Source organism: Hydractinia symbiolongicarpus, chromosome 1, assembly GCF_029227915.1.
Source record: "Hydractinia symbiolongicarpus strain clone_291-10 chromosome 1, HSymV2.1, whole genome shotgun sequence".
Taxonomy (NCBI): Eukaryota; Metazoa; Cnidaria; class Hydrozoa; order Anthoathecata; family Hydractiniidae; genus Hydractinia; species Hydractinia symbiolongicarpus.
In genome coordinates, this window is record NC_079875.1 from 4,833,668 (window position 1) to 4,860,726 (window position 27,059).

General features: G+C 30.4%; 3 protein-coding genes across 3 annotated transcripts; 1 reads left to right on the forward strand and 2 right to left on the reverse strand.

Moving 5' to 3' along the window:
- Positions 1–27,059, forward strand: LOC130632664 (myb-binding protein 1A-like protein). Its single transcript, XM_057444493.1, has 35 exons — positions 1–200; positions 585–767; positions 1,179–1,253; positions 1,748–1,855; positions 1,955–2,077; positions 2,222–2,314; positions 2,446–2,563; positions 2,742–2,827; positions 3,071–3,163; positions 3,457–3,536; positions 3,627–3,690; positions 4,761–4,891; positions 6,151–6,199; positions 6,374–6,496; positions 9,790–9,904; positions 12,439–12,515; positions 12,598–12,651; positions 12,944–12,997; positions 14,290–14,397; positions 14,483–14,537; positions 14,795–14,937; positions 15,033–15,084; positions 17,841–17,875; positions 18,182–18,391; positions 21,579–21,806; positions 22,264–22,456; positions 22,977–23,026; positions 23,540–23,644; positions 23,767–23,837; positions 24,322–24,373; positions 24,484–24,594; positions 25,464–25,526; positions 26,014–26,121; positions 26,202–26,326; positions 26,972–27,059. Exons 1-35 carry the CDS (start codon positions 30–32, stop codon positions 27,018–27,020), a joined length of 3,555 nt encoding a protein of 1,184 aa, XP_057300476.1. The 5' UTR covers positions 1–29; the 3' UTR covers positions 27,021–27,059.
- LOC130632707 (uncharacterized) lies at positions 6,180–8,971 on the reverse strand. Its single transcript, XM_057444496.1, has 2 exons — positions 8,658–8,971; positions 6,180–8,131 (listed from the first exon to the last, which is right to left on the reverse strand). Exon 2 carries the CDS (start codon positions 8,089–8,091, stop codon positions 7,078–7,080), a length of 1,014 nt encoding a protein of 337 aa, XP_057300479.1. The 5' UTR covers positions 8,092–8,131; positions 8,658–8,971; the 3' UTR covers positions 6,180–7,077.
- LOC130632739 (uncharacterized) lies at positions 16,232–17,814 on the reverse strand. The gene is made up of 2 exons (XM_057444498.1): positions 17,129–17,814; positions 16,232–17,041 (listed from the first exon to the last, which is right to left on the reverse strand). Exons 1-2 carry the CDS (start codon positions 17,205–17,207, stop codon positions 16,395–16,397), a joined length of 726 nt encoding a protein of 241 aa, XP_057300481.1. The 5' UTR covers positions 17,208–17,814; the 3' UTR covers positions 16,232–16,394.

Below are 27,059 nucleotides of genomic sequence, written 5' to 3' on the forward strand. Positions count from 1 at the left end.
ATTTCAATATATTTTAGAATTAATAAAATATGGCTGTTTTGCCAATAAAGAAAGAAATAGAGGATGTAAATGCAGATTCTGGTAAAACACAAAGCAAGAATCTTCTAAACCAATTTTGGAATTTGGCTTCTCTCGATGATTCGATGAGGATAACATCAGTTGTAAATGTTATTACTGAATTAAAATCTTCTGGGAAAAAGGTATATTGTAAAGTCTTTCTTGTGGTTGACTATGTTTTTTTTCAAAAATGTTGCTATGTTGCTATAACAATCTTAAGCATGATTAAAAAAACCCTATTTTAAATGAAACACTTGTTTGCGAAAGGAAAGATTACAGTCAAATCTGTGTTGACCCTGATAAAATTACTACTTCTTGTTAGGAAACTTTCTTCATATTTAAGAGCTTGTCCAGTATGTATTGTAATATTGTATTGAAAGTTACATCTGTTCAGTATAAGGAAATAGAGAACATTTAATTTATATGTGATGAAAAAAACTTAAGACACTTGATTATTAGAATGATGAGGTATGTAATGGTCACCTGCCTAAGACGACCACCCTGGAGACGACTGCCATTCTTTTTAGGCTGATCTTGATTACACAGTACAAAGATTGGTGAAGGGTTTGAGTTCCTCAAGAAAAGCTGCACGTCAGGGTTATGCTACAGCTCTTACTCACATCTTAAAAGAATTTCAAGATGTAACTACAGACACTATTTTGGAATTAATGTCAAAACATTTAGCTGTCACTGGGGCACTGAAAGGACAGGTTAGTATATTCTCTATTACCAGAAGATTGTGTTTTACAGAAAAATTAACATGTAATTGTTGAAAGCAATGGAATTCCACTATGTGAAAATTAACTAAACAATAAATTGCAAGTTAGAAATAATTAATTTTACTACGTGAAGCTTTGTTATATACGCATGTGATTTGTGCTAAAGTTGCTTCTTGTTGTTCAAAGAAATATAAAAAATATTTCCACATGTATTTTTTACAGACATTTTTTCTGCATGCTTAGGCAACAATTCAGATTTTAAAAACTTCAAAAGTTAAAAAGGAAGACATTAAAAAAGCCCTCTTATGTTGAGTGTTCCACATGCATTTGTTCATTGTAATGTTTTATGCCTTGGTAAAGAAAACTATTATGTTACTGTTGTAAATTATTATTTATTTTCAGGAAGAGCGAGATAATTACTTTGGACAAGTTTTTGGATTTCTTGCGATATGCAAAGCAAAAGTTGCAGAAGATACTGTAAGAATTAATTGAATGTAGTTTGGCTATTTCGTAAATAAACATATATAAGTCCGTAATTTTTTACACAATTTTCAAAATGAGAAAACTATTATTATTATTATAATAATTATTTTATTAAGGCCCGAATAATAGGTGCATAATTTTACATTTAACTTTCCATATGTTGTAAAGTTTTTCATCTTATTCTTACTGCGGTGATCCTTATTTAAATATTCGAAACCCAAGTTTTTAATAGTTGGTTTTGCTTTTATTTTTTTATTTTACTTAAAGAAGTTATTATTTCTTAAAAAAGTTTTTTTAAAAGAGTCTTAACACAATATTTTTTGAATAAACTCTTAAGTGCATAATTCAATTTTAAAAAAGCTTACCTTTCAAAATATTATTATAATATTTAATAGCTCTTGAACAATTTTATGATTTTAAAAGTGGCATCTGAATTTAAACTCAAAGAAGAACTGTCTTGTATTTCTTATATTTCTCATGTTATTCAGACATCCTCTGGTGTAAAATCAATTATGGAAAAGTTGGTTGTTCTCATGAAAAAGAAAAGTTATATTCATGAAATATGTGGAAAAGCAATATGCGATGTTTTAAGCTCCGTAAGATGTGATTTTTTTTAATTTGATTTAGATATGTAATAAAAATTTGGGATACTCTAAATTCTACTTAATATTATAACATGATTTCTCCAACCTTAGATTGACTATGATGTCTTTACAGAACAAGTGGAATCAACTTTAAAATCCATTTTACAGAAGGGATGGGCTTCTTGTACGCCTGAAGAACTTATGATCTTGTTAACTATAGAAAATCAGTTTAAGGTTAGGATGGATTGTAAAATATTTCTTGCATACTGGTTTGTCCTAAGTAGTTGCAAAGTTTAATTAAAAATCTTATTCACAAATTTCTCAGTTTGATAATACTGGTTGGGTGGTATCTATATTATTGTTTGCTTTCTCTTTTAGACCGATTTACCCAAAAAATATTTTAGGCAACACTGGAATAAGTCGAGTTTACTGCACAAAGAAAATTACACAAATCTTTTAAAAGTTTTAATGGTGAGGAGTTAACACCTGTTTGTGAACAATCATTTGTTATGGTTTAGTTAGTTAATCTTGTCATCATTTACAACACTTTGTAAACAATCATTTGTTATGATTTAGTTAGTTAATCTTGTCATCGTTTACAGGACACATCGAACACTGCCCATCCTCGTGTTCACATTTTGTGGGATCACATTACCGAACATTTTGTGTCAGATGCATCAGTAGATAACTTTCAAATATTCTGGAAAATCGTTGTAGAAGGTTTGTCATTTTAAAACGTGTTTAAAAATGTGAAAAATGCACCAAATGCACATTTATTCCATGCATGAAAAATTTATGCACTAAATTCCGGGACACACCTATTTGCTATATGACTACCTAAGTATGAATAAGATAGTATAGAACTTGCACTGAATAAAAATCTCGATGCTCCTTTTAGATGGACTACTAGAGTCGACGCACAAAAGAAAATTTTTAGCTCTGAACATTATGCTGAAGTTCTTACCGAAAATCTCTTCACAGCAGGTAATGTTGATTTCACTAAAAGAGATTTTATCTCATGCTACAGTGGGTGGACCAATACAATATTCATAGTGTAATATCCTCAGCTAGTTACCATTTTTATCACGAATTAGCCTTAGTCACACCCTTACTCATAAAGGATCAATTTTCAAAGTATTTTGAATATATACTTTTTAGTTTGTAGGCTGTTGCAGAAAAAATTGCTTCTTGTGCATACTGCCTATGTAAAAAATGTTATTACTTCAGGTGAATGTAATTCTCAGTGCACAGTTGCTTCGTTGTATCATTAACAGTTGTCAATCAAAAGAAAACTACTTGTTCAATGCTGTCAAGGACGTGGTATGTAAATAAGACCACCTGATGACTTTCACTTGTTATAAGACACCCTAAAAGTTCTAGCTTTGTTTTTTCAGTGGTGAATCTGGTAACTAAAAATGATTGTTTTAGTGCGCTGGTCTTTAAAAAAATAAGATTTCAATATCTGTTTTTTAGAAATACTCTGTTGGGCAATAAACACAATTTTTTCGGCAAATAAATTAATTTTACGCCTATCAATGTATAACAATAAAAATAGGTGGATTCACAATTTTAAAAGATTTTTGATATATGTCAAATCTTTATTGTCATATTAGTTACGAAAGATTCCAGAAGAAGTTGACAAAAACAATGATGCTAATGTAAAATTGTGCGTCATAAAACGACTAGTTGGCAGGTTGGTTTTATCTTTTGCAAAATTTTAGTTTTTTATTTTAATATTTTATTTTCTATAAATAAATTGGGACATGTAACTGTTTTTTTTCAGCAATGGCCATATTTGTTTTGATTCCATTACCCATGTGAAAACAGTTGAACAGTTGACCATCAAGGTGAGAGATGTATATATCTTATGTTTTTAAATTGTTTAGGTGGAAAAAATAGATTTTGTTAGTAATAATTTTCATGGTTGATTGTTATCCAAAAAACTTACAGGTTTTAATTTTCATGAATTAGTAAGTATCACTGTTTTGAGTAATAATTTGACAGTATGTGACGTAAGTATAACACTTACCCGCTTAACCTAGCATTCAATTTTTAGTTTTAATATTGATTGAAAATTTAGCATTGTATTTTTTAGGGTATCTTATATCAAGCATTAGGCAACTCCAATTTAATTAGTTGTTCTATGGGCCTGACTGACCCTAATTTTCACAAAACAAAAAAATAATATCAAGAAAAAAAGTTTTAAGAAAAAAAAAAGAAAAACAAACAAAAATTTTCTCATCTCATCTCATGAAAATATAATAAGCATAGAAGATAATCAATGTTTTTTTGGTTGAATGCCAATCTATAATTATACTAAACATGGTGAATTAATAATGTTACTTTAGGACCACTATTGGTAAGGCCACTTGAAGTTGATTCTTTGTTCATTGTAATTTGCTGCAATAAAACTAAAATGCACAATGCGCTAATTTTGTAATCACAAAAATAGTTACGTGGTTAAACAGAAATTTAAATTTTTACGTGATTTATAACAAAAATTAGCTACTTTCCCTAAAAGTAGTTATAATACAAGTAGAAAACAAGACGTATTAATGTCGTAACACCCTTTTTCGTATTATTATATATATATGTTTAAAATTACGCTAGCTAAACTATAATACAGCAAGACTTTCAGACGATACCATTTAGGAAAAATAATAAACACAAGGTAAAATACCATTGTTGTAACACCCTCCTCCATTCTGAATTTTAAATAAAGACTTAATATTATCAACTAAACCATAGTCCTTAAAATAATTTTTTGTTGTTGTTCCGACCATATATTCTCAATAAAAATATTTCTATTTCCCCCCACCGACCAACCATAAGCTACTATCCACTTTGCCCGTAGAACAACTAATTAAGTTGGAGTTGCCTTATAACTGCTGAAAATGCTGTTCTGTCTTTATTTTAGATGAAATCTGGTTTAGTTGAATATTTTAATTGGCTCAAGAGTGTTTTTGTTTCTGGATCAACTGCAGATGAGGAGGAGGATGATGAGCAGGAGGAGGAGAAAGAGGCTCAAGAAAAAAAGAAAATGACAAAGTGCGTAATTTAGAAACAGTTTTAGCACTGTTTTAATTACAGTAAAAAAATTGTTTCATTTATTCTCTGTCCGTTAAGAGGCGACTCTTGCAAATGCAGTTAAGGTTGATGTTAAAATTTAACAACTTCTTCTTCCTGAAAGTGTCATAATGTGTAGCTAGTTGAACATGAATATTTACATACCACAATTATTTTGCTACTACAAGTATACATGCAGCCCCTTATGTTTTTACACCACCTTTATTAATATCCTGTATTTAATACAAACATTTGCAGAGTGAGGATCATTCATATATTTGTTGTTCAAATTAGTTCTCATTGCATGTGAAGAAAGAATCAAATCTAAACTATATTATTTAAGGGAAGACTTACATATCAAATCATAATCCTCTTCCTTCTCCTCATCCCTATTGTCATCATCATCATCATCATTTTTTTTTTTTTTTGCTTAACTGTTTTCCATGCTAGTTTGACAAGGTATATATCTTTTAATTTGATCTTGACTGTGTTAGTGTTAAACTCAAATTCTTTTTGCTTCAAGTCTCCTTCCAATAACTATCAACTATCAATTCTATACACTTTTTCACGCAATTATTTCCTCTTGGCTTTGGTATTTAAATATTCATCAATTTTATAAAAGGCATAGAGAGTATTTTAAAGTGATTTGTCATTCACAGAAGCTTGTGCGAGTGCATGAGAATTGGGAATGGATGACACTTAAATAGATGCATTCATTTTTTACTCAAACATGAGGAATATTTTAAGAATAATTGGCAGATTTTTTAAAAACAAAGAAAAGAAAAATTTTTTTTTGGTTTTTCACAATATGTGTCTATACAAATAAAACATCAACATTAAACATATTGCCTTCTTCAATTTCATATGTTAAGATGAATCTTATGTCTCTGTCCAGATCTTCTAACAAGTTCCAATCACTTCATAAATAGTATGCTAATTTAAATATGCTAAGAACAATCCTAAAAATTGATAAAATAATATTCTTATAAAAAACATTGTATAAAAAGAAAGGAAACAGGAGGTAAAATCTAACTGTCAGGCTGATATTTAGCTTAACTTATTTTCAGTATTTCAATATGTATGTCATCCCTGAGGTGGTTAACAAAAAAATAAATAAACAATTCTATTTTTATTGTTTATAATTAGCACATGTATGTAGAGCATGTTAAAATGTTTTGGTCAACATTGATATCCTGAGTGTTCAATATTTTTTATAAATATTTACCATTTGAAAAATTTAGACGCACTGAGAAGGACATCACTTTGTGTCGAGGTTGGGTTGTTGGCCAGGTAGATGGTGTTTTTTCACAATTTTGTGTATCTACGCTATGTTTATACTAATTTTTTCTTGTTTATTTCAAAATACCTTTTTTCAAATTTGCACTGAGTTACACTTAGTTATAAATTTGTTTTTTAATTATCTGATTTCTCTTATTTGGTGTTTGACATACTGTTATATTTTAGTTAGTCATTCTGGCTCGATGTTGTAAAGCACAGAATGAAGAAGACCTTCTCATACAAATTTCGTTGTTTTTATTTCTGCACAGTTTTTTTGTTGTGGTAAAGAGAAACAAAAAGGAAACACTGGTATGTGTTTTGCATCTTTTTTATTTTTAAGATTTTTTAAGTACATAATCTTAGCATAAAATATTATTTTTTTTATCTATAAATAATAGACTTCAAGTTTGCTCTTGTTAAATTTAGAGGAAATGACTACATTTTTGTTGATGCTCCATGAACTAGCTCTGTTTGTGAATCAAGTGAATATTTTTAAGGGACATTTGAGGTTGTATTATAGGTGTCTGTTAAATTCTGTTAAAGCCTTTTTAATTCACATTGACGCTCAACAAGGCTAGTTAAAATCTTTCAAAACAGCAATTGCTGATGTGTGAACAAAAAGTTTTCATTCACGTTGACATTTTTTCTTAAAATTGGAAAGTTGGAATGAACGTACATAAGTTTTTCTCTTTTAATTTAACTCTTGGTCATGAATGAGAGCATGCGGTTGCAAAACGAATAAACTGCCAATTTAGAACACAAGTTTAAAAACGTGAGCAGGCAAATGACATGTCACATCACCAATTTTACTGGCATGAAATACATTTAGGGTTATTTCATACATAGTTGGGTAGATAAAACATTTTCAACTACAAAATTTGGTCACTTTGCTATGCAGTGTCCATTTTGGTACATTGCATTGTGCTTTCTTCTTTCTTGGTAATTGTAAACGGATCGATACGTTGAGTACTTTGCTTTTTGTTTTTATATTGTTCATGTGTAAGGAAATTTATGTTTGGTCTTTTGCAACAATTGCTTTGAAATCTTGTAAAATATTTTTTTAGTTCTTTAGTTTGATAGACACATAGTATTGGGTGTAAAATAGGATACAATATTGAAATACATATGAAACCATGCAACAAATAGATAATGTTAATGGCTGCAAAATAAATTAGGGTTTTCATTAATAATATTGGCATCCAAGCTAAAACTAACATCAATGTATTACTTTGTATTATGTGTTCTGTACGCAACAATGTTTTATCATATCTTTTTAAACTTGATTGTCTGATTGTTATTCTTTGGTTTTTTATTTTTTTATATGTTTTTAAACGAATAGTTACGGTCATGATTATGCTCAAAATACCTACAATGAATGGTAATGCCATTAATTCTGTGGTGTCGATAAACGCAGGGACTATGGATACTATGACACTAGTAAACCAAATAAAGCAGAGATGATAAGACACTTGTAACTTCTTATTTGAGTGGAGCTTTTTGATGATATTGTTATTAACTTGAATTTTTAAAACTTGTTTTATTCGCATTATGCTCAAAGACATTGCTCCAAGGATCCCAGCGGTCCCTCCAACAATTGTAAAACAGTATGTGATAACAACTTGTATGCATGTCGCCTGTTTTGTTGATATTAATATTGCAGTACATGTTGATATACCAAACACTAAGTTTGCTGCGTAATTAGACATAACGATACGATGAAGAGCATTTTGTCGTAAGATACGATATTGTAGACTAGCGTACATGACAGTTATGTTTAGTGTTGTGATTAGTGTTAGCACTGTTAGCCATACTACCTTCCCTAAAACACCCTCAATAAGCATCTGATGTTTGTGATTGGATTGACATAATTGATGGTTTTTATTTGTGTTGTTGTTCCACTGCATTATGATGTGATTTCTTATGTTATCACAGTTGCTTCTCCATCTAGCATAATAATATAAGGTAAAAAAAAATTAGGTCTGGTATGGTTGATGAATGCTAGAATGATTAAATACCATACATACAAAAATTAATTGATTTTAAACTCTTTCTACAAACTCAAGTCATGGTTCAATATGTACACCATAATAGCTTATTTAATGTACTCTTGTTTGTTTTTTGAATTTTCACTGCACAATAAAAACCTTTTATAAAATAGTCATCATATAATTTTAAGTAGATAAGCTTTTTTGTACTTCTTTAACATTATACATTATTTTCTCGATTAAAAACATTCTTTTTAAAAACAATATTATAACATTACACAGAATTCTATATTTGCATATTTTGCCCTCAAAAAACTTGCAAAGAAAAATTTACTGTTTTGGCCCCAATCTAAGATGTGATATGCAAGGGTTTGGCATGTTAGTTTGTGAATAAAATTTACAAAGATCTTAAAATTGTCATTTAAATTTCCAAAAAAGTTAAAAAGACGTATTGACGATAATAATGTAAAATAAAATTAGCATACTTTTAATGATAATGACTGCTTGTGTTTTCGAAGTGTTTTTATCAAAAAAAAAAGAAATATTTTTATAAATTTTAGATATACAAACGTTTAGCTAAATTTTAAAACCATTCCATCATGCTGACTTGCATCTTTGTATTTGAATATTCTTGAATTAAATATATATAGTAAGTAACTAAGCAAATATTGAATTTGTTTCACTCTTTAAATCTCAGAAATTTACAGAATTTAATTATATATGCATTTTCTTCTTAAATATATACATTTATATTAATTAATAATATAAAAAGAATGAATTAAATATTTATTAACAGTAGCACAGGCATGGTATGCAAAGGACCTTCCCATTTTAGCAGATGAAACCACAACTTATTTAAGTAATATTATATGATTGTCACGTGCAATCGAAATAATTCTATGAAAGGAAGGAAATCCTAGTATTAATTATTATTAACATTAACATTCACAGGACAAAAAAATTGTGAAAAATTGCAGTGTGTGAGGCCTATAACTTTCATGAGTAAAGGAACAAGAAATTCTGAGATTTATACTTTTATAGGTGGGAAAAGTTGATATTTAATAAATATTTATTTGTTAATAAAATATAAATCAGAGTCAACGTTGCGATGCCTATTCTTGGAATATTGATGATGGTCTGTTTCACAGTTATCAGCTTTACCCCTGCTCCCTTGCAACTTCTGTCTGTCATTTATCACCTCCTATTTACTACACTATTCCATCAATACACCCACTATATACTTAGAGTTAAGAAAAGTCAGAATTTGAGAATACGAAGATTTGAAATTCAAATATTCTCAAACACAACAACACACATTGTGGGAAAATATAAACAATTAGAATAGCCAATTCAGTAAAAAACAAAAGGATTAAAAAGAAACTTATAATAAGTTGTACCCCATCATTATTATCCCCATCCCATAAACCAAAAAATCCAAGCCCCACAAATATGATTTTCAAATATCATCCCCCCATCTCCTAAGGTAGAGGGTGAAGGGGTCTATGTTGTTCACAAACGGTCTTGAAAAGATTTAACATTGTTTTACAACAAAAATAAATGTTGTTTTTTAAAAAAAATTTTTTTTGGCTTTATCATTTTTGTTATTTCCCTTTATAGTTAAATGAAGTACCAGTCCAATCGATCAGCGAAGCAACACATGTGGCATGTCAACAAAAGTTTTTGACAGTCCTGAATGAAATTACAAATATACATTGGCCAGTTGAACAGAAAGGTGACCAGGTTATGTTATAATAAAATAATGTTTTGTCAGTGAAAATAAATACAACTGTGATTATTGCACCTGTTGTAATAGGATCATGTAACTAACTCATCTGGTGTATAATGCCCGTGGACGAATACTACTTGAACTGTTGCTTAAAGTGGTTAAGGTGACGATATACCTTTTGAGCATGGTTTTTTAAATCGCGATTTTTTCAGCGATAGTTAATCAAAGTTTATTTATATTATCACCAAAAAATATTCTCAACCACCTATCTAATATAAAAATAATTTGAAACTTTTTAACTCGTGAAAAGGACAGAGACATTTTTGAAACACACCCTGCCTTCAAAAAAGTGACTTTATTTTACAAAACTACTTCGTGTCTAAATCTCATTCGATGTTGTATAGAATCGTGATAGTCGTATGTAAATACAATATTTTAATTATTTTCTACAAAGTCCCCGTTTTTGATTTATTTTACTTTTTCTAAAAAAGCCATTTTTTAACTTAAACTTTCGTCTTTAAGATGTAATATCTAGAGAATCATTGATTTTTGAAAATAAAAAATATCGCTTCTAGATAAACACATTGGCTACAGCACAGTAGCACTCTTCCTTGTAGATCTTCTGTAGTTTTGTGAAAGAGATTTGAAATGTAATAGATGGTATACAAAAAAAAAATACTACGAAAAAGTGTTTTAGAGATTTTTAAAATATCACACCTTTCAAGCATACTCATAGTGATGGAGATGCTTTCACACTTCCGAGGCGATAAATATTCAGAAGGCTGTCCTTTTAAATTTTATTATTCGTAAAGACGTCACTGAAAATACTAAAGAATTAAAACTTTCTAAGTCGTATAACATTTTTCTGTGACTTGCAGAAACAGAACAGGATGGCATACATTTTTAGAAATGAAAGTGTGTTTTTTTTCAGATGTAATGGTCATTTCTTTTCAAAAAGGGAATGTACTTTATATATAAAAAAGTTATACTCAAGAGGATGATAAGTGTTAAAACATTCACTCTTAACTCTTATTCAATTTAAGGTGTGAAAGACCGATCAGAAAAAAAAATTAGTTACTTGGATAAAGTCAATATTCCCCTTCCAAAAATAAATAAATAGTTTCACCATTGGGAAGATATTTGTTTCTTTAGTATAAATGATTAATAAAAAAAAATCAATTTTTTGATACAATAAGGCATCACTAAAACCAAGTAAAGCCTATGCAGTCTTTTTTCAGAAGAGGCATGTAATTGCACACGCACGCCTGAAAAATAAATATTGAGTTTTCAAAATTAACCTATAAAATCCATTTTGTAGCGTGTGATGGCAGCCCTCGAAATAATTTTTGGAGACCCGCAAGACAAATTGTCTGCCACATTTCCAATTTGGTCAGACACTTTTAGAACTCAGAATTATTGGATTATCCTGGTAATTTAATCCACAAGCAAGCCAACCTAACCATCCTAGCTAATTCACAGACTCCTGACTTGTTAAAAGAACTACGTAGACATAAAAAATTTGCCTGGCCCCTTCGTCGTTGATAACCAGGTGCATGCAGTTCTTAACTAATGCAGAGGAGAACGGCGACAGAGCACGGATGAAATAAGTCTTCAAAACTGCACTTACAGGCGGAACAGACATTTTATCATGGATTTAATTGTAGATAATTTTTTCATTTGACAAAACAATAGGAAACCATAGCAAGTACGAATTAATTGATTTTTTCCTAATGCCACAAGTGTTATTTTTATTCAAACAATTTTTTAAAAGCGAAGAAACCCACGTGCAGTATAATTTTTTTTGTATAAATTTTGTTAAAATGTAGCTGAACTTTCTGAATGAATTTTGAAGTTTCATTTAAGCCACATGGGTAAAGACGAAGCATATTTTTGCCTATTAGCTTGTGATGGCCTGAAAAATTATGAAAATGACAGTATAGTCATGCATACTATTTTGGACATGTAGAAAAGGAAGTTAAGATTGAGAGAGTTGCTGTACGTAGGCGCTCGATTATCATGTTAGGGATTTACGATTCAAATTGTCCCCCACTTTTTTACCGCAAAATCAATGTGCAACAAAGATTAACCTTAAAGCATGTATCACACGCATAACATCCTTTGCATGTGTGTTTCACATCGCACGCGTTACTTGATTTACACATGCGAATCATTGCATACCTACTTCAAAAAAATAGACTGCCTATGCAACGCCAGTGCATTGCAATCGATTTTGCAATATTTTAATGATCAAACTCAACCAGGGTTTTATTTTTTCCTGAAAATTTAAAATTTTTATTTAATTTTATCCCTCTCATCAAACAATAGCTCATTGTTGGCAAGTGAAAGATGTTCATTCTTAATTTGCTAAACATGGCCGCTGCAACTCAGAAAACCTTGAAAAGCTCTGTGAATATTTGTCACTTAGGAGAGACCTTGACAGCCCTTCTGCAGGATTCCAACTATACTTTCTAATGTAGGGAAATTTAATTTATTTGATCATTGGGAAGAAAAAAATGAATATAACTATCATTCATTCATAGAAAAAAGACTACACACCTTTGGAGGTCTGGCTCAGGATGGAGAGTTTTACGCTATGAAGATTCTGGAATACGCTAAGGTAGTGATTTCTTTAAAAAAGTGATAAAGAAGGTGTACTGTTTATTCTAAGACAAAATAAAACCTTTTTCATACTGTTATAGCATCTGTTGACTCTACCAAAATATGTGAATTTAAAGGATGCCTGGATACCAGAGGTTAGTTTTTATTTTTCAGATTTGCAATCCTTTCGAAAATGTTGAAAATGTTAAAACCACCTGCTTTAAACATAACTTCTCATTTTAATACTTGTTGAACCTGCATATAGCGATATGACCAATAGCCCCATAAACGTGGCTCTGTATTACATCTAAAAAACAATAAAAAACCATCTGACTGTTCCTGGTATACTTACTATAGTGAACTTCGTATGTTTTAAATTCAAATTTATAATTTGCTTATTAACCATTATATAGACTGGCTGGACTGTATTGTGTATTGCATATTTAGGTTTTTGAATCTTTTAACAATACAATGGATGTTATGACTGACATGAACACTGAGGTAAACAAAAGATTAAAGCTTGATTTTATTTATGGTTTTTTTACTATGTTTATTTTCTCTTTTTCTCTTAAATTCTTTCAAAAAAAAATCACACAATTTGGAAAATGAAAACTATAGAGCAACATGTTTTTGTGGCGGTTACATAATAAGTATTTTTTCATTGGAGAATAAGCTTTACTTTTAAGAAGCAAATTCTGCTGTTTTCTCATTCTGTGCACTTAAGAGAAGAGACTTTTACTGAAAAAAGGTAAAGTAAAATCACCGCTGGTGATTTTACCTTTTACACTGTGGTGATTTTACCTTTTACCACTGTGGTGATTTTACCTTTTACCACTGTGGTGATTTTACCTTTTACCACCGTGGTGATTTTACCTTTTACCACTGTGGTGATTTTACCTTTTATCACTGTGGTGATTTTACCTTTTACCACTGTGGTGATTTTACCTTTTACCATTGTGGTGATTTTACCTTTTACCATTGTGGTGATTTTACCTTTTACCACTGTGGTGATTTTACCTTTTACCATTGTCGTGATTTTACCTTTTACCACTGTGGTGTTTTTACCTTATTTTCTACAAAAGTTAATTCTGTAGAATATACCTGATACAAACGTTATAAAAAAACACAAACATTTATTTCTTTAAAATATATAAATACGGAACACATCATAAACGTTTAGTAAAAATATAGTTTAATAATTTAGTATTAAATTTCAATTTCTATTGTTAAAATCACAAAGCATGAGGTATACCTCCTATGAGGTATTTGAAACTATTAAATTTCCAAAAGTTCCTTCTTGCAAAAATTTCTTTTCTAAAAGTAAATGATTCTTGCTCTTACTTTGAGCTCTTACTTTGAGCTCTTACTTTGAGCATAGTTAAACATCTAGCAATTAAACAAGAAGTCAGAGAATTTATTTAGTTAAACAAGAAGTCGAGAAATTTGATCTGTTTTGCATAAAGTCCGGAATTTTGTAGGAATTACAAACTTTTACCAAGTTTCTAAAAGCCTTATACTATTTTTAATGTAAAACATTTTTGTTAAATGTAAGAAACTGTCATTTAACTGGTATCAGTGATAATTGAATGGACTAAATTGTTAAGAAAGTATTATTTTGGCCTGTGAAAACAAATTATTTTCGGTTAGTTGTATTTAACAATTTCGAATTAGTTTGATCAACTACAGGTAGAAAGTTGAACATTTTCAGACATGGTTTGTTGAATCCTGTAAAAGGCTTTCTAAAATAATTAGCAGCTTTATTCTTTAAACTCTTTTTTTTGTTTTGTTTGCAGTCTGAAGAAACTGAGCACATAACGAAGACGAAAGGACCACAACTGTTATTTATACACACCACTTTGCAATTATTTTCAAACAGAGAAGAAGCAGTCAGTATATTGCAAGTATGATTATTCTTTACTTTCTTTGTTAGAATTTTTTTGCTATGCTTGTGTGCCTCAGAGACAACTTTTAATATTTTTACACTAGGAATTGCATACGTGTTACAAAAAGGCTGAAGAGAAGAAAAAAACAAAGAAAAAAGGTGGGATGAATTTTTTTTAAAAAAGGTGTTTTGCAATAATTATAATCGTTTTGCCTCGCATTTAAGTTCTTTCCTGGTCTATTTTCCCTAGTGTTACCATTAGTTGTGTGTTAGTGTTACAAAATTCTGAAACAGGCTTTGTTTATTTCTTGTAACTTTAAATATGAGTGCGGATCAAATGCAATGGCATATGCATTGGGAGATATTCCCAATTAATTAAAAAGAAGTTTGCATCCATGATGTATTGTTTTGTTTAGAACCACATTGGACTGAAGTGTTAACAGAAATCTTGTTAAGCTTCTTAGCACAATCTTCACATTTGCTTCGTCAAGTTGTTGATATGGTGTTTCCGTCTATAGCACCTCACCTCACACAAGAAGCGTTGGAGCAATTGATAAATGTAATGTGTTTTAATACTTTTAATTTCTCTTTATATTTAATTTAATTTTCATTTCATATTTTTGCTATTTATTACTTTTACTTTTTTATGTATAGGCAATCAAGCCGAAGCATAAAAATGAAGAAGATTTTGATCTGATTGATTCTGGTATGGACTTTCTCTTTCGTTTCATTTATTAATTACAGTTAAATAATAAATTTTGAAATTGTCTTATTATGCAATTAAGATTAGGAGTAAACTAAAAAGAAGTTTTTATTTTTTAATAACAACATGAGAATGTGAAAGATTATTATTAACCCTAGCCTTTAAATTATTTGCAAGTAAACAAGTTGTAATTGCATGAAGTTTAAAGGTAGTCACAGATCTATTTCTTCAAATTCAGAAAGGATAAGGTGATTAAGGGACCGTCTCAAAATGTTCGTACGTAGTTCGTATAATTCGTATAAAAAACTTCGTATCGATTTATTAAATCTTTCGTATCATTTTATTTTTAATACGAACTTTTTCGTATCATCAAAATTAAAAGTTCGTATAAAGTTCGTATCATTTAAAATAAAGTTCGTATGTAGTTCGTATCATTTTTAAAGAAGTTCGTATAAAAATTTGCTTATAGGAAGTTCGTTTATTGTAATTGGACTATTATCTATAGTCTTTATATTTAATTTTTTTCAACAATTATAAAGTTCGTTTCGTTATACGAACTTCGTTTATTTTAATTGGACTTATTATCTAAGGTCTTTATTATTTAAATATTTTTTAACAATGACAAAATTCGTTTCATTAACGAAATTCGTTTAACAAATATTATTCACGTTATTACGCGTCTTATATCATAAAAAAAACTTTCAAAAAAAACTTTGTTTTGTTTACTAAGTTTATTGCGCTATCTTTACTGCATCTTATTTCGAAAAAAAAAAAAACTTTATTTAGTTAGAATTAAATAATATGTTTTAAAATATTGCTTCCACTTGAATTAGATAAAATAAGTTTAAATAATATTGCTCGCCCTATCATTGCGTATTATTTCACGTTTTTCTACAAGAATTTTCTGTAGGAATATCGAGGATGCAAAACGGGTCAAAAGTTAAGAATATCATAAGAATAAACCAGGCTCCAACTTTAAATATAGATTTTAAATTTTGTATGAAGTGTAAACTTTTTATCCTTTTAATAATAACAACTTTGGCTTCGTTACGCGTTGCAAATAATAAGGCTGATTATATGCTTTCAGGTTGCATGCATGTTTTTTTATGTTTGTTTATCTTGTCACGGCACAGTTTTATTGGTGAATAGGTAAAAATAATTTCAGTTGCTATTTTTTTTATTGTTTTTTTGCTTTTTTTGCAATAAAAATATATATACAAACTGTGCTAAAATATGCTAAAATATATACAAACAGTGGTTAAAATATATACAAATTTTTCTAAAAACGCAACGATAAAATACTTTTAAAAACATTAAACATTGTCTCTGGCTTTTTGTTTGGCGATTAATTTTCGTTTTACTTGTCTGCATTTTGAGTTCACAATTTCATTTAAATTTTTCATTTCCATAAATTCATCGCTGTACCGTTTTTTTGCTTGACGCACTATAACACTCATACGATTCGGAGAGAGGGAAGAAGTGTTTAACGCTCCTGTTTGGTAATTTCGAACACCACCTTGTATTCTTCCTACCGCTAGCTCTTCCTCGGTATACAACGCTTGCAGTTGCTGTTTTATTTCTTTGCAAAGATATCCCATTTCGTTAACTATGCGAACTTGACCGCAAGTGAAATGAAAGTCGTCGTGTGTTTTTTTTTCTTTTGTATTTCTTTTTGGAGGAACACGTGCGTCTATCAGACATTTGTAGTTTTTACTCGCTGTGTTTTTTTTTCGGGGTGGAAGCATTAATCTGTGAATGGTGTGGCGACTAACAGTTATACCCAAGGTTTTTTTGACGTGCATAACGATATCATTCAAAGAAAGCCCATTTGTGTACATAACACTGTCTCTCCGACGTAAGTAAGCTTCAGCAGAACCCTGTTCTATCAACGTCTTGACACAAGTAATTATTTCCGGATATTTCTCGTGTATGCTTGGTCTTCCTCGTCTTTTATTTTTATCTAAAAAAATAAGTAAATTGAATTTTAACTACATTAATAAATTTAAGAGTTTAAAAAAAGGGGAGAAAAAAATAAAAAAATATATACTTTGCAACAAATCAGTCTCGTCGTCGGAACTGGCTGTGTCATATATCCAATCGATATCACTGTCGTAATTTTTAGACATGCTATGAAAGTAGCTAGTTTTAAAAAAAACTGTTTAATTTAATTAAATTCGATATTTTAAAAAGGAAATACAAATGCTTGATATTAAATTTAAGTTTGGTTGAAACTATTAAAATAAATCGTATATTTTACTTCTTTTATTTCTGGTTTCGTATTGAAATAATTATGCGCAATTACGCCGGTACTTTTGAAGTTCGTTTTAAGTTCGTATAGCAATTTACTTCGTTTAAAGTTCGTATCATTTCTTTTCCTATGTCAAAAAAACTTCGTTTAATTCTTTTGTTTCTGATTTTGTATTGAAATAATTACGCGCTATTACGCCGGTACTTTTGAAGTTCGTTTCAAGATCGTATAGCAATTTACTTCGTTCAAAGTTCGTATCATTTTATTTTGTATGATAAAAAAACTTCGTTTAAGTTCGTATCATGTATTAAAAAAGTTCGTATAAACTTCGTTTATATTTTTTATTTTAAACGAAGCACTTCGTATGACATTCGTTTCACGAAACGAAGTACTTCGTAGCGTTCGTATAATTATACGAAAAAAACGTACGAACATTTTGAGACGATCCCTAATTGTGGGCGAAAAAAGCCTAGGTAGCATAAGATTAAAATCTTTTGTCAATGTACTTTAGATGAAGAGGAGGAAAATAGCGGGGAGACAAATAAGGTATGATTTTATAGATTTCATTTATAGATGAATCAGTATTGTGTTGATGTAGTTTATGTGTTCTTAGTGCACCTTTACTATGTGTGCTATACATTGACATTACGTGTGCAATTTATGATGTGTGATGACAGCATTTGCTTAAAATGCATCTGGTTGTCTGTTCCACTGCTCTTAGGATTGGTAAACCAACTTTCTAACCATTTGACCATAAGCTATATGCGAGTTTGTGTCTGACAATTTTCATTGCTTCGGTATGCAAAAAAAGATGTTAGGGGTTGATTAGACAAGATTCTTCCTTATATTTAGAAAGGCAATGATAGTCCGGCAAAAGAGGATGATGATGAAGGTGAAGAAAATGATGATGAGGATGACAGTAGTGACAGTGATGATGATAATGAGGAAGACGATGAAGATAGTGACATGGAAATTGATGACACCTTCAAAACCGAACTAAAAGCTGCACTTGGTGATTTTGCTGTCAACAGTGATGATAGTGACAGTGGTGATGATGACAAGGTGATTGCATCTGCGAAAATTACTATACACCTATTTCCTCATTATATAAGCCAAATATAAAGGAAATGTAAGTACGGTGGAGAGTATATAGGATTTCGTCCCTATACATCCAAATTATCATGGTTACTATGGAAATATTAAAATTTCGTCCAAAGGATCACAGTAATCCAGCAATTTAATATGGTCATTCTCTAGTACATTTTTTAGTAAGCGAGACAACTTGTTTATAGCACGGCGAAGGAGTGTTTGTTGTTTGTTAAAACTCAAACTTTCGTTAATCTAAAGCTATATCGTATTGTTCAAGAAAAGGAAGAAAGGCTAACTATTTTTTACATGTAACGAACCCTTTCTTATTCTCACTTACACCTAAGGCTAGCTAGCATAAAACTACTGACTGAGCTGAAATAATAATAGAACTTAAATAGATTTAAAGATTTTTAAGACTTTTTAAGCTAGCTGGCATAAAATAGAGCAAACATATAACATATACAGCTAGCATAAAACTAGCTACAAAGCTAGCATAAAATTAGCTACTTTACCTATAAAATCAGCTACACAAGCTAACATAGAAAATTATTATCGACATATTTTCTATCAGGTAGCTACCATACACTACCTATACTATGACACAGTAAGTGATATAATTCTACTCCTGATTAGGAATGTCCCATTACATAGCTTGTTCTAGCCACAATCCACAATCGTCCAATTTTAGACAAAAATGTTTAGCGAAATCAGCAAAAGTACATACCTCTATATTCTAACAGATTCACTTGCGATCAATGTTTTATAGAGGTCAAGTTGGGAACTTTATAACATTGAATGTCATAGTAGAAGGGGTGAGAGCCATATTTTTGTGGATGATTGTAGCTATATATAATGTTGGAACATCACAAAAAAGTGGTTTATTAGACATTGCCACATTGTAGGGCAGGAAATCAACTTTTTTTAACCCTGTCGGTGAGCATCACCAGTGTGGATTAAGTGACAAATGGAAATTATTACTATATTGACATCTATATTTTTTATTGAGACGTTTTAAATTCTGACAAGCGGTTCTTGTGCAATCGTCAACACGTATATACTGAAAATCTTCAAATATATATATTTATCACATTAACTTTTTTGGTTCAATCAGAACGACTTTCAGAAAAGCAAAAAAAAAATTCCTGTTTAGAAAATGTAATAAGTTCTACATCATTAAGTTCTACATCATTTCTCAATATATATATATATATATATATATATATATATATATATATATATATATATATATATATATATATATATATATATATATATATATATATATATATATATATATATATATATATATATATATATATATATATATATATATATATATATATATATATATATATATATATATATATATATATATATATATATATATATATATATATATATATATATTTTATTTGTATTACTTATTATCTCTATAATAATAGCCGTATTTTGTCTGTTCAAAAGGGTTACTGATATTCCTTTGATCTTTCCCTGAATTTTTAGAAACCAGGGGGTTGTTTAATTGTAATTTTTATCATTGGTCACAATAAATTACAAAAATTAATTTATTTCCTTACATAATTAAATTAATTTAATTGATAAACCTCTAATTCAAATAATAAATTAAGTGATTAAAATGAGTTCATTATTTTGCGCCATTTTTAATAATAATTTACCCCCGTGACCTTAATCGCCTAATCTGCTCAGAGCCACAGAAAACGAATAGGATGGTTTTACTGACAGTTTAAATGACTTTGTTTTGACCGCTCGCACGTGTATGCCAATCAAAACGCCTGATTCTTTGAAAAACCAATCCAAGACTTTCGCGGCCTAGACATGCCAACAAAGAAACATGATGGCCATTTTAGTTAATAAAGTAAGGCTATTAGCTAGCTAATAGCCTTACTTTTTACTAATTTTGTTTGGTATAAAAGGTTTTTCTTCAATCCAACATTTATTTTTATGTCTGGGATGTAGCCATTTAGCTAACTCATATATTTATCTAAAAAGTGACAGTATAAAAATTTAGTTTGGCTATCAATATGGCAATATTCTCAGCAATAAATCTTATGCTAAATGCAGTTTAGCTAGGTAGCTACATCTTTAATTATTTTCCTTAAATCTTTTTTTGCAAATAAAATGGCTGAGCAACTGCTTTAGCTGGAGGGGTAACAACAGGCTGTTTCCTGTGTAGCCATTTAAACCGAAAGTTGTGATAAAGTGTTTTTGAAGAAGGGTACTAAGGTTGTGATAAAGTACTAAGGTGATAAGGGTACTAAGGTGATAAGGGTACTGTTTAAGTCTCTTTAACTGCACTAAATGGTTAATTCAGTGTTAACAATAGACTTTTTTTTGGAAAAGACTGTTACGCCTATGCGGGTCAGCTCACTGTTACAATTCATTTTTAAACTTTCTTGGGAATCACGCCTGTACGAATGTGCAGCAATGTTTACCGAAGGACTGTTTCTTGTGTTTTCATTTTAATGGAGTCTGTAAGAAAGTTTTTTTCAAAGAGTATTATCCCTATACACCTGTGTAAAACCATTTAACTGTACTAAGCGCTCAGTCCGGTGTCACAATTACTTTTTTAACTTTTACAAAAACTTATTCCCAAAATAAAATAATATTGACTGATTGTTTTTGATATGATGGAGTGACAACGGTTGTAAACTGTGTTTTTATTTTAGCCTTTGCTGCGGGAAAGTTATTTTTTAAAAAATATGTTACAGTTGCAACACTATAATGGTGTGTGCGCTTCACTTGATTTACAACATACTGCATACCTTTGCTAAAGCACTCCACCTGACTGTGTCGCACAGTTTACAGTTCTTTTTAAGCACTCTTAGAGTTACTTGTGACTCATTCCAGCGTTTCGACGCCGGGTTTCCCGGCTGGTCTTATTATATTTACCTAAATTAGGTAATCTTTATTTTGTTCTGTAGTAAATCTGTATGTGGTTACATTGTAAATCGCAATTCTCCCTACACATGCTTTTAGTTTAATGGTTTTAAAAAATCAATCTAATTTTTGGAACTTTTTGATGTCGCTATGATTGACCTTGCTGAAAGAAAGTCCTTTTAATCTTGTCATCAATAACTGAAACAATCATCTTTTTTGAAATTGTAGAAGAAATACTTTTACAAATTGATTTTGTGTCTAGGATGAACAGAGTGATGATGAAGCAGATGTTGACATGGACACATGCGATCCTAAACAATTGCATGCTATGGATCAGGCATTAGCTTCTGTTTTTAAAGCACGCAAACAAAAACAGTTAGACAAGAAAAAAAAGAAAGACATGAAACAAACTGTTTTGCATTTCAAACTTAGAGTTTTGGATCTTGTTGAAATATTTATTCGTAAACAGCCAAAGGATCCAAAGATTTTGGTATGCTTAGTCGTTACTACTATTTTCTAATTGTTGCAGTTTTGAAAGTTTAGTAGATTTTCAACATTGCTTGTTTTTTCATCCATTATTTGCTACAATCTTCTCATCATATTACGTACCATTTGAATGCATCAATAGAAATAACAATTTGGTATATAAGGATTAAGGTCCTCCAACTAGTCATAGAGACAATGATCTGATCTTTTTACTAGTTTAGTATGAATAGAAGAGTGCTACAACCGAAGATTTCAGATTCGTGTCTCTGCTCTAGCGCACTTAAATTGTAGTGTCAGCCCATTCTGATTCACATACTGACCCCTAACATGGCTTATGTGACAAGCAAGAAAGTTAGAACAGTACTATATGTATATGCAATGTTAATGTAAAACAAAGTTACGGTCACGGGGAAGAAAGAGTTGGCATAAAATTCTATTTACTTAATTATAATTATGTTTAGCAATTTGTGGAGCCCTTGTTAGATGTCATACGAGCTTCACATGGCCACACCAAGGAGTTGGCTTTATTTGAGAGAACATTGGGGATTTTTAAAAACAAACTTTGTCATCTACACGAGTATCCTTCTGGTAGTGATTTGAGTTCTGAGCAAGTTCACTTGCAGATCGAGCGATTGATCCAGTTAGCTAAAACAGGTTTGTTCAGCGTGTTGTAGGTGGTCACCTAATGTCACAAGTTTCAGTTTGGATGCTAATAAAGTGCATCTCCACCTGCACTATTTTTTGTTGTTGTACACAATACTGTACATTATCAATTTAGCGCAGCATATGTCAACTGTGTAATATCCTTATCTTAATATTTTTGAAGGAGATGGTTTTTTAATTCAGGGGAAAAGAGCGTAATTCTAATTTATGCTTTTTTGAAATATGAGTAGTTATTCGAAGGGGTGCTTAGTCGATACAGTATTGCTGCTCTTTTAAAATAATTGGCAAACTTTTTTAATGATTGATTCAATTTGTAATTTCTTTTAACGGCATGCTAGTTGTGTGTAGAATTTTTTTTGTGGTTTGAATTTAATTTCACAAATGAAATATACATTTACATTTACAAAATTTCTGTTCCCGAAAATTTCTGACATGTAAAGAACATTATGTATAGCTGTAAAGTGTATGTAAACTAAAATTGTTTTTTAAAAATATTTTTTGTTAATTTTAGCTTCGTCAGCATTATTTGTTAATTACATCACCCATGGTATTGTTTATTTGGTAGGTAAACAATTATTTTGACTTAGCACGCTTGTTAAAAACTAAAAGCACTTCAGCTGCATACTAGTTGGAATTTTTGGAAAAGTTAATGAAACATTCGGAATTATTCAGTCAAACTTGTGATCACCTTTTTTTATATAAGTCACATACACTTTAACTTTGAAAAAATTTACTAGTCAATGTTTACAGTGGATTTAAGACTGGTTGTATTTATTATTTTACTATATTATTTATTCTATTTATTGTTATATTATTATATATATTGTATATATTGTTAAATTCAAAATCTTGAACGATGCTAACTTTTGTTAATGAAGCCTGCCATGTTTTCTGGAATTGTTTACACTAGTGTTGCAATTTTAACATGTGTGCTTGCACTATGCTGTCAAAGTAGAGTTTTTCCAGCCTATTGTTGCTGTGTTTTGAAATGTTGTTTAACAATTTTTAAAAACGGCCTTAAAACAGTAATATTTATCTAAATTAACATTATTTTTACATGCTCACTTCTTTTAGATCAGAGTTTTACGTGGAACTCCTGAAATAAAAGGTCCTTCTCCATTAAGAACGAGATCACAGCGTAAACGAAGAGAAACCATCACACAACCTATAGCTGAGCATGTAAGTATTTCATGTTATGTACATGTTATGTTTGGATTGAATCACAAAATGGAAAAATTGATTGGCACGCCTCTTTTTGTAACAACTTCAAATTTTATATTCATATTTTTGCTTCCATTTAGATTGGCTGTTTAGATGAAAAACGACTTACTAAATACTATACTGATGCGCTGAGTGAATTTATGACAAAACGGTAACCATCCAGATTGTCAAGAATATATTAATACATTTAGGAAAACAGATTTTCAGCGTTTTTTCGCGAAATTTGATTTTGCAAATAGAAAATTTAATCATTACAGGAATTTAATTTTGCGGATCCCGTTAACGACAAGTGGTACAATTACAAAAAAAATCCTCTTGATGTCCTATTTAAAATGATTGTATTTTTATAAAATTATCACAAAAATGCTGACATCAAGAAACAAAGATAAAATTTAGGGTGGTTTTTAGCGTAAAGTTACTTTTTTTGTTATTTTGGTCTGCATAACACCACTAGGAAACAATTCAATTTAAAAACTTTAAATTTCAAAAAAAATTGTAAAATTATGCATATATTGAGACCTAAAACTACCAATGATTTCTAGTTCAAATTAGTACCTGTGAGTATTTGCCCTGATTAAGAGGTCAAATTTTCGATTTAGTCATGATGTGAAAATTAGAATTCCTTCTTTTTTTAGGTCAAGCCATTTACAACCCTCTTTATTTATTGAAGTAATACAACGTTTTCCTGTAAGTGTTCTAACATCAGTTGAATAATCCTCTTGCTTTGTTAATTTTCATAGCAATTGAAAGTGAAAAATTCCCATTTAAATAACGTTTTGAAACTTCTATGTTTTTAGGACATTGGATGGAAAATTGCGCCATCTCTTCCCCAATATCTCAACACAGCTTGCAACAATTTCAGAAAAGTGAAAGCATGTGAAATGTTGAAACTTCTCTTCTCGAAAAAGGTGAGTGAATGCCCATTTGAAGGTCTGCGATAGTGTCAAATATTGTTAAACATTTATGGAAGGTATGTCCATTTAAAATGTCTGTTATGTAGGCATATGGGAAAAGTGAGAACCAAGATCCAGGGAGGCTAGAGGGTGGTACCCGGAACGCAGGGTAAATTATTTAATTTAAAATATTACGAAGGCTAAAGTTCCGCAAAACGTAAACATTGCACAGAGAGAACGCAGGTGTGGGACTCTTGCAAAACTGTGTTTTGTGCAAAACGAAAGTTATTTTAAATTCAATAAAAAAATGTTAATTGGTAGTGCATAATAGCTATTTAAATATAAGTGTAACAGTCAACCTGGATTTATCCTTATACTTCGAAGCCATATGAACCCTTTTCGACTCTTAATTTTTCTCCTGTTAGCCTAGATAATTAAGTTTGCTGATGTAATTGCCCTGGTTCACATGGGTATTGTTTGTTCCACTCACAACGTTTTTCTGTAAACTTTAAATTGCATTCTGTACTCATTTTTTTATCTAAGCCACAAGTGTTGGCTTTTCGCTACCTGTGAGACATCATCTAGGTTTAAAATTTTAAGAAAAATATGTCTAGTTTTTTTCAATTTAAGGATGTTAAAATTGAGTATTCTTCCGGTTCTCCTGGAAGAAAAACTCCGCTCTGAAAATTTTAGTTTTGGACCAAATTCGTCACATGAATATGAAGTAGCCATGACGTTATACGTAGTTATTGGTATATAACTATTATTTCGAATATGCTTATGAAAAAATAATATGCAATCCTTTAAATACCTGTCACACTTAATAAGTTGATGTTTAGTAAAAATGGTATTTTAACATAAGCATGAAATATTTTTTCTCATAGACAAAAAACTTTGCTGATGATTTACTACAAATATCTGCACCATTGCTGAAACAAGTTGCACAGGTAAGAAAGTTCTATCTTAAATGTTTTCCCAACATGTATCTCACAGAATGCTGTTAGATTCATCACGTCCAACTTCTCTCCCTGACTCTGGCTTGTACAAATGAACTGATTCTAAGATTCTGCATAATTAATGTTTCCGCGAGTTTTATTGTAAGTGAGAACGCGAGCCGTGTATTTTTAAAATATTGGCAATGTCGGTGTTGCCAGAACAAGGTCCTTTTTTAGTCTCTTTATGCCAGACATTTCGATGCATTTTTATGTTACGCGGGATCAGTTTGTCGTTAAAACAAAAGGCTTTCTGAATGAACAAGTTTATTTTCTTATTTGAATCAAACGGAACTGTAAAAAAATTAAGGTTTTCAATGGGATCTTCAATCCGTCACTTTTGTTTTTTCCACTAGGGTATAATATAAGAAAGATTGTAGATTACACTTCAGAGCGAAGACAGAATGATTTTTTTTTTATTTTTGTGTTCTGTTGTTATTAGATTTTGGAAAGCATTCGAACAGACAACACGTCGTTGAAAGCGCGTCAAATCCACGATATTGTTCATTTGATTGCAGTATTCGTGAAAGAAGTTGGAAAACATGAAGAGGTGAGACAGAATGAGATTTTCTCTTCTGCATGACTGGATACTAGTAACTGTTCTATAGTAGTTCTGAAATTCATATTTAGTTACGAAATAAAATTGAGTTTGATGAATTAAAAACAACGGTTGAAAATACGATTGACAGTGCAGTAGTAAGCCGCTCTCCATCGTTGCAGTCTTACTGTAGAACTATTGTTATCGCCATGGAGAGGTAAGTTCTTAAATTTATTGCATACTTTATTGTATATTGACATGCATAGTTTGTTTTGTGCTCGCTTTAGTGTCTGTTATAGCTACGTATACAACGTTGCTAAGCTATTCAATTCGCCTTTAGCTCGCGAATTTCATCTGCGCGGATGCACGATCGTATACACATTGCACAATAATTCGTACACATAGGAGCAATCGTCTACTAGGAAAAAGCTTACTGTTTACAAGTCTAAATGACGTGATTAGGTGATTTTAAGCTAACAAATTCTTTAAGTGATTGCATTTATTATTTAAAGTATGTGCTTTAACCAGTGGTATTAGTGGATTTTTAAAAGATACACTATAAAATATTCGCCTGGACAGCGGTATTGAAGTTGGTTTTTGCATGGTAATTAACCAGAAAATTACATGAAACCATAAATCGTACACATTACCACATAAAAAGCGCAATGTTGAAGGTGGAACTTTTTACCTTGACCAAAACAAACAAACAAACAAATGGATTTCGTATGGTTTCAAGTGGCTGAAATATCGCTTTTTGTGGCGCGTGTTAATTTTTGTTGTTGCTGTTGTTGTTGTGTTACAGTAATAACTTTTTACATTTTTAAATTTTTGTATATACTTATATATTTCATATTTCTTTCAGTCTTTGGCAAACAGACAATGAATTGAAAAAGAAGAAGACAACAAAATAAATGTATTTTTTATATAATTTGATAACAACAAATTTATAC

Coding starts and splice junctions, on each gene's coding strand:
- LOC130632739 (XM_057444498.1), bottom strand. CDS start 17,207: ATGTCTAAAAATTACGACAGTGATATCGATTGGATATATGACACAGCC. Junction 17,042..17,128: donor CGAGACTGATTTGTTGCAAA/GTATATATTTTT, acceptor TTATTTTTTTAG/ATAAAAATAAAAGACGAGGA.
- LOC130632664 (XM_057444493.1), top strand. CDS start 30: ATGGCTGTTTTGCCAATAAAGAAAGAAATAGAGGATGTAAATGCAGAT. Junction 12,652..12,943: donor AGGATGCCTGGATACCAGAG/GTTAGTTTTTAT, acceptor TTGCATATTTAG/GTTTTTGAATCTTTTAACAA. Junction 26,122..26,201: donor AAGTTGGAAAACATGAAGAG/GTGAGACAGAAT, acceptor ATTCATATTTAG/TTACGAAATAAAATTGAGTT.
- LOC130632707 (XM_057444496.1), bottom strand. CDS start 8,091: ATGCAGTGGAACAACAACACAAATAAAAACCATCAATTATGTCAATCC.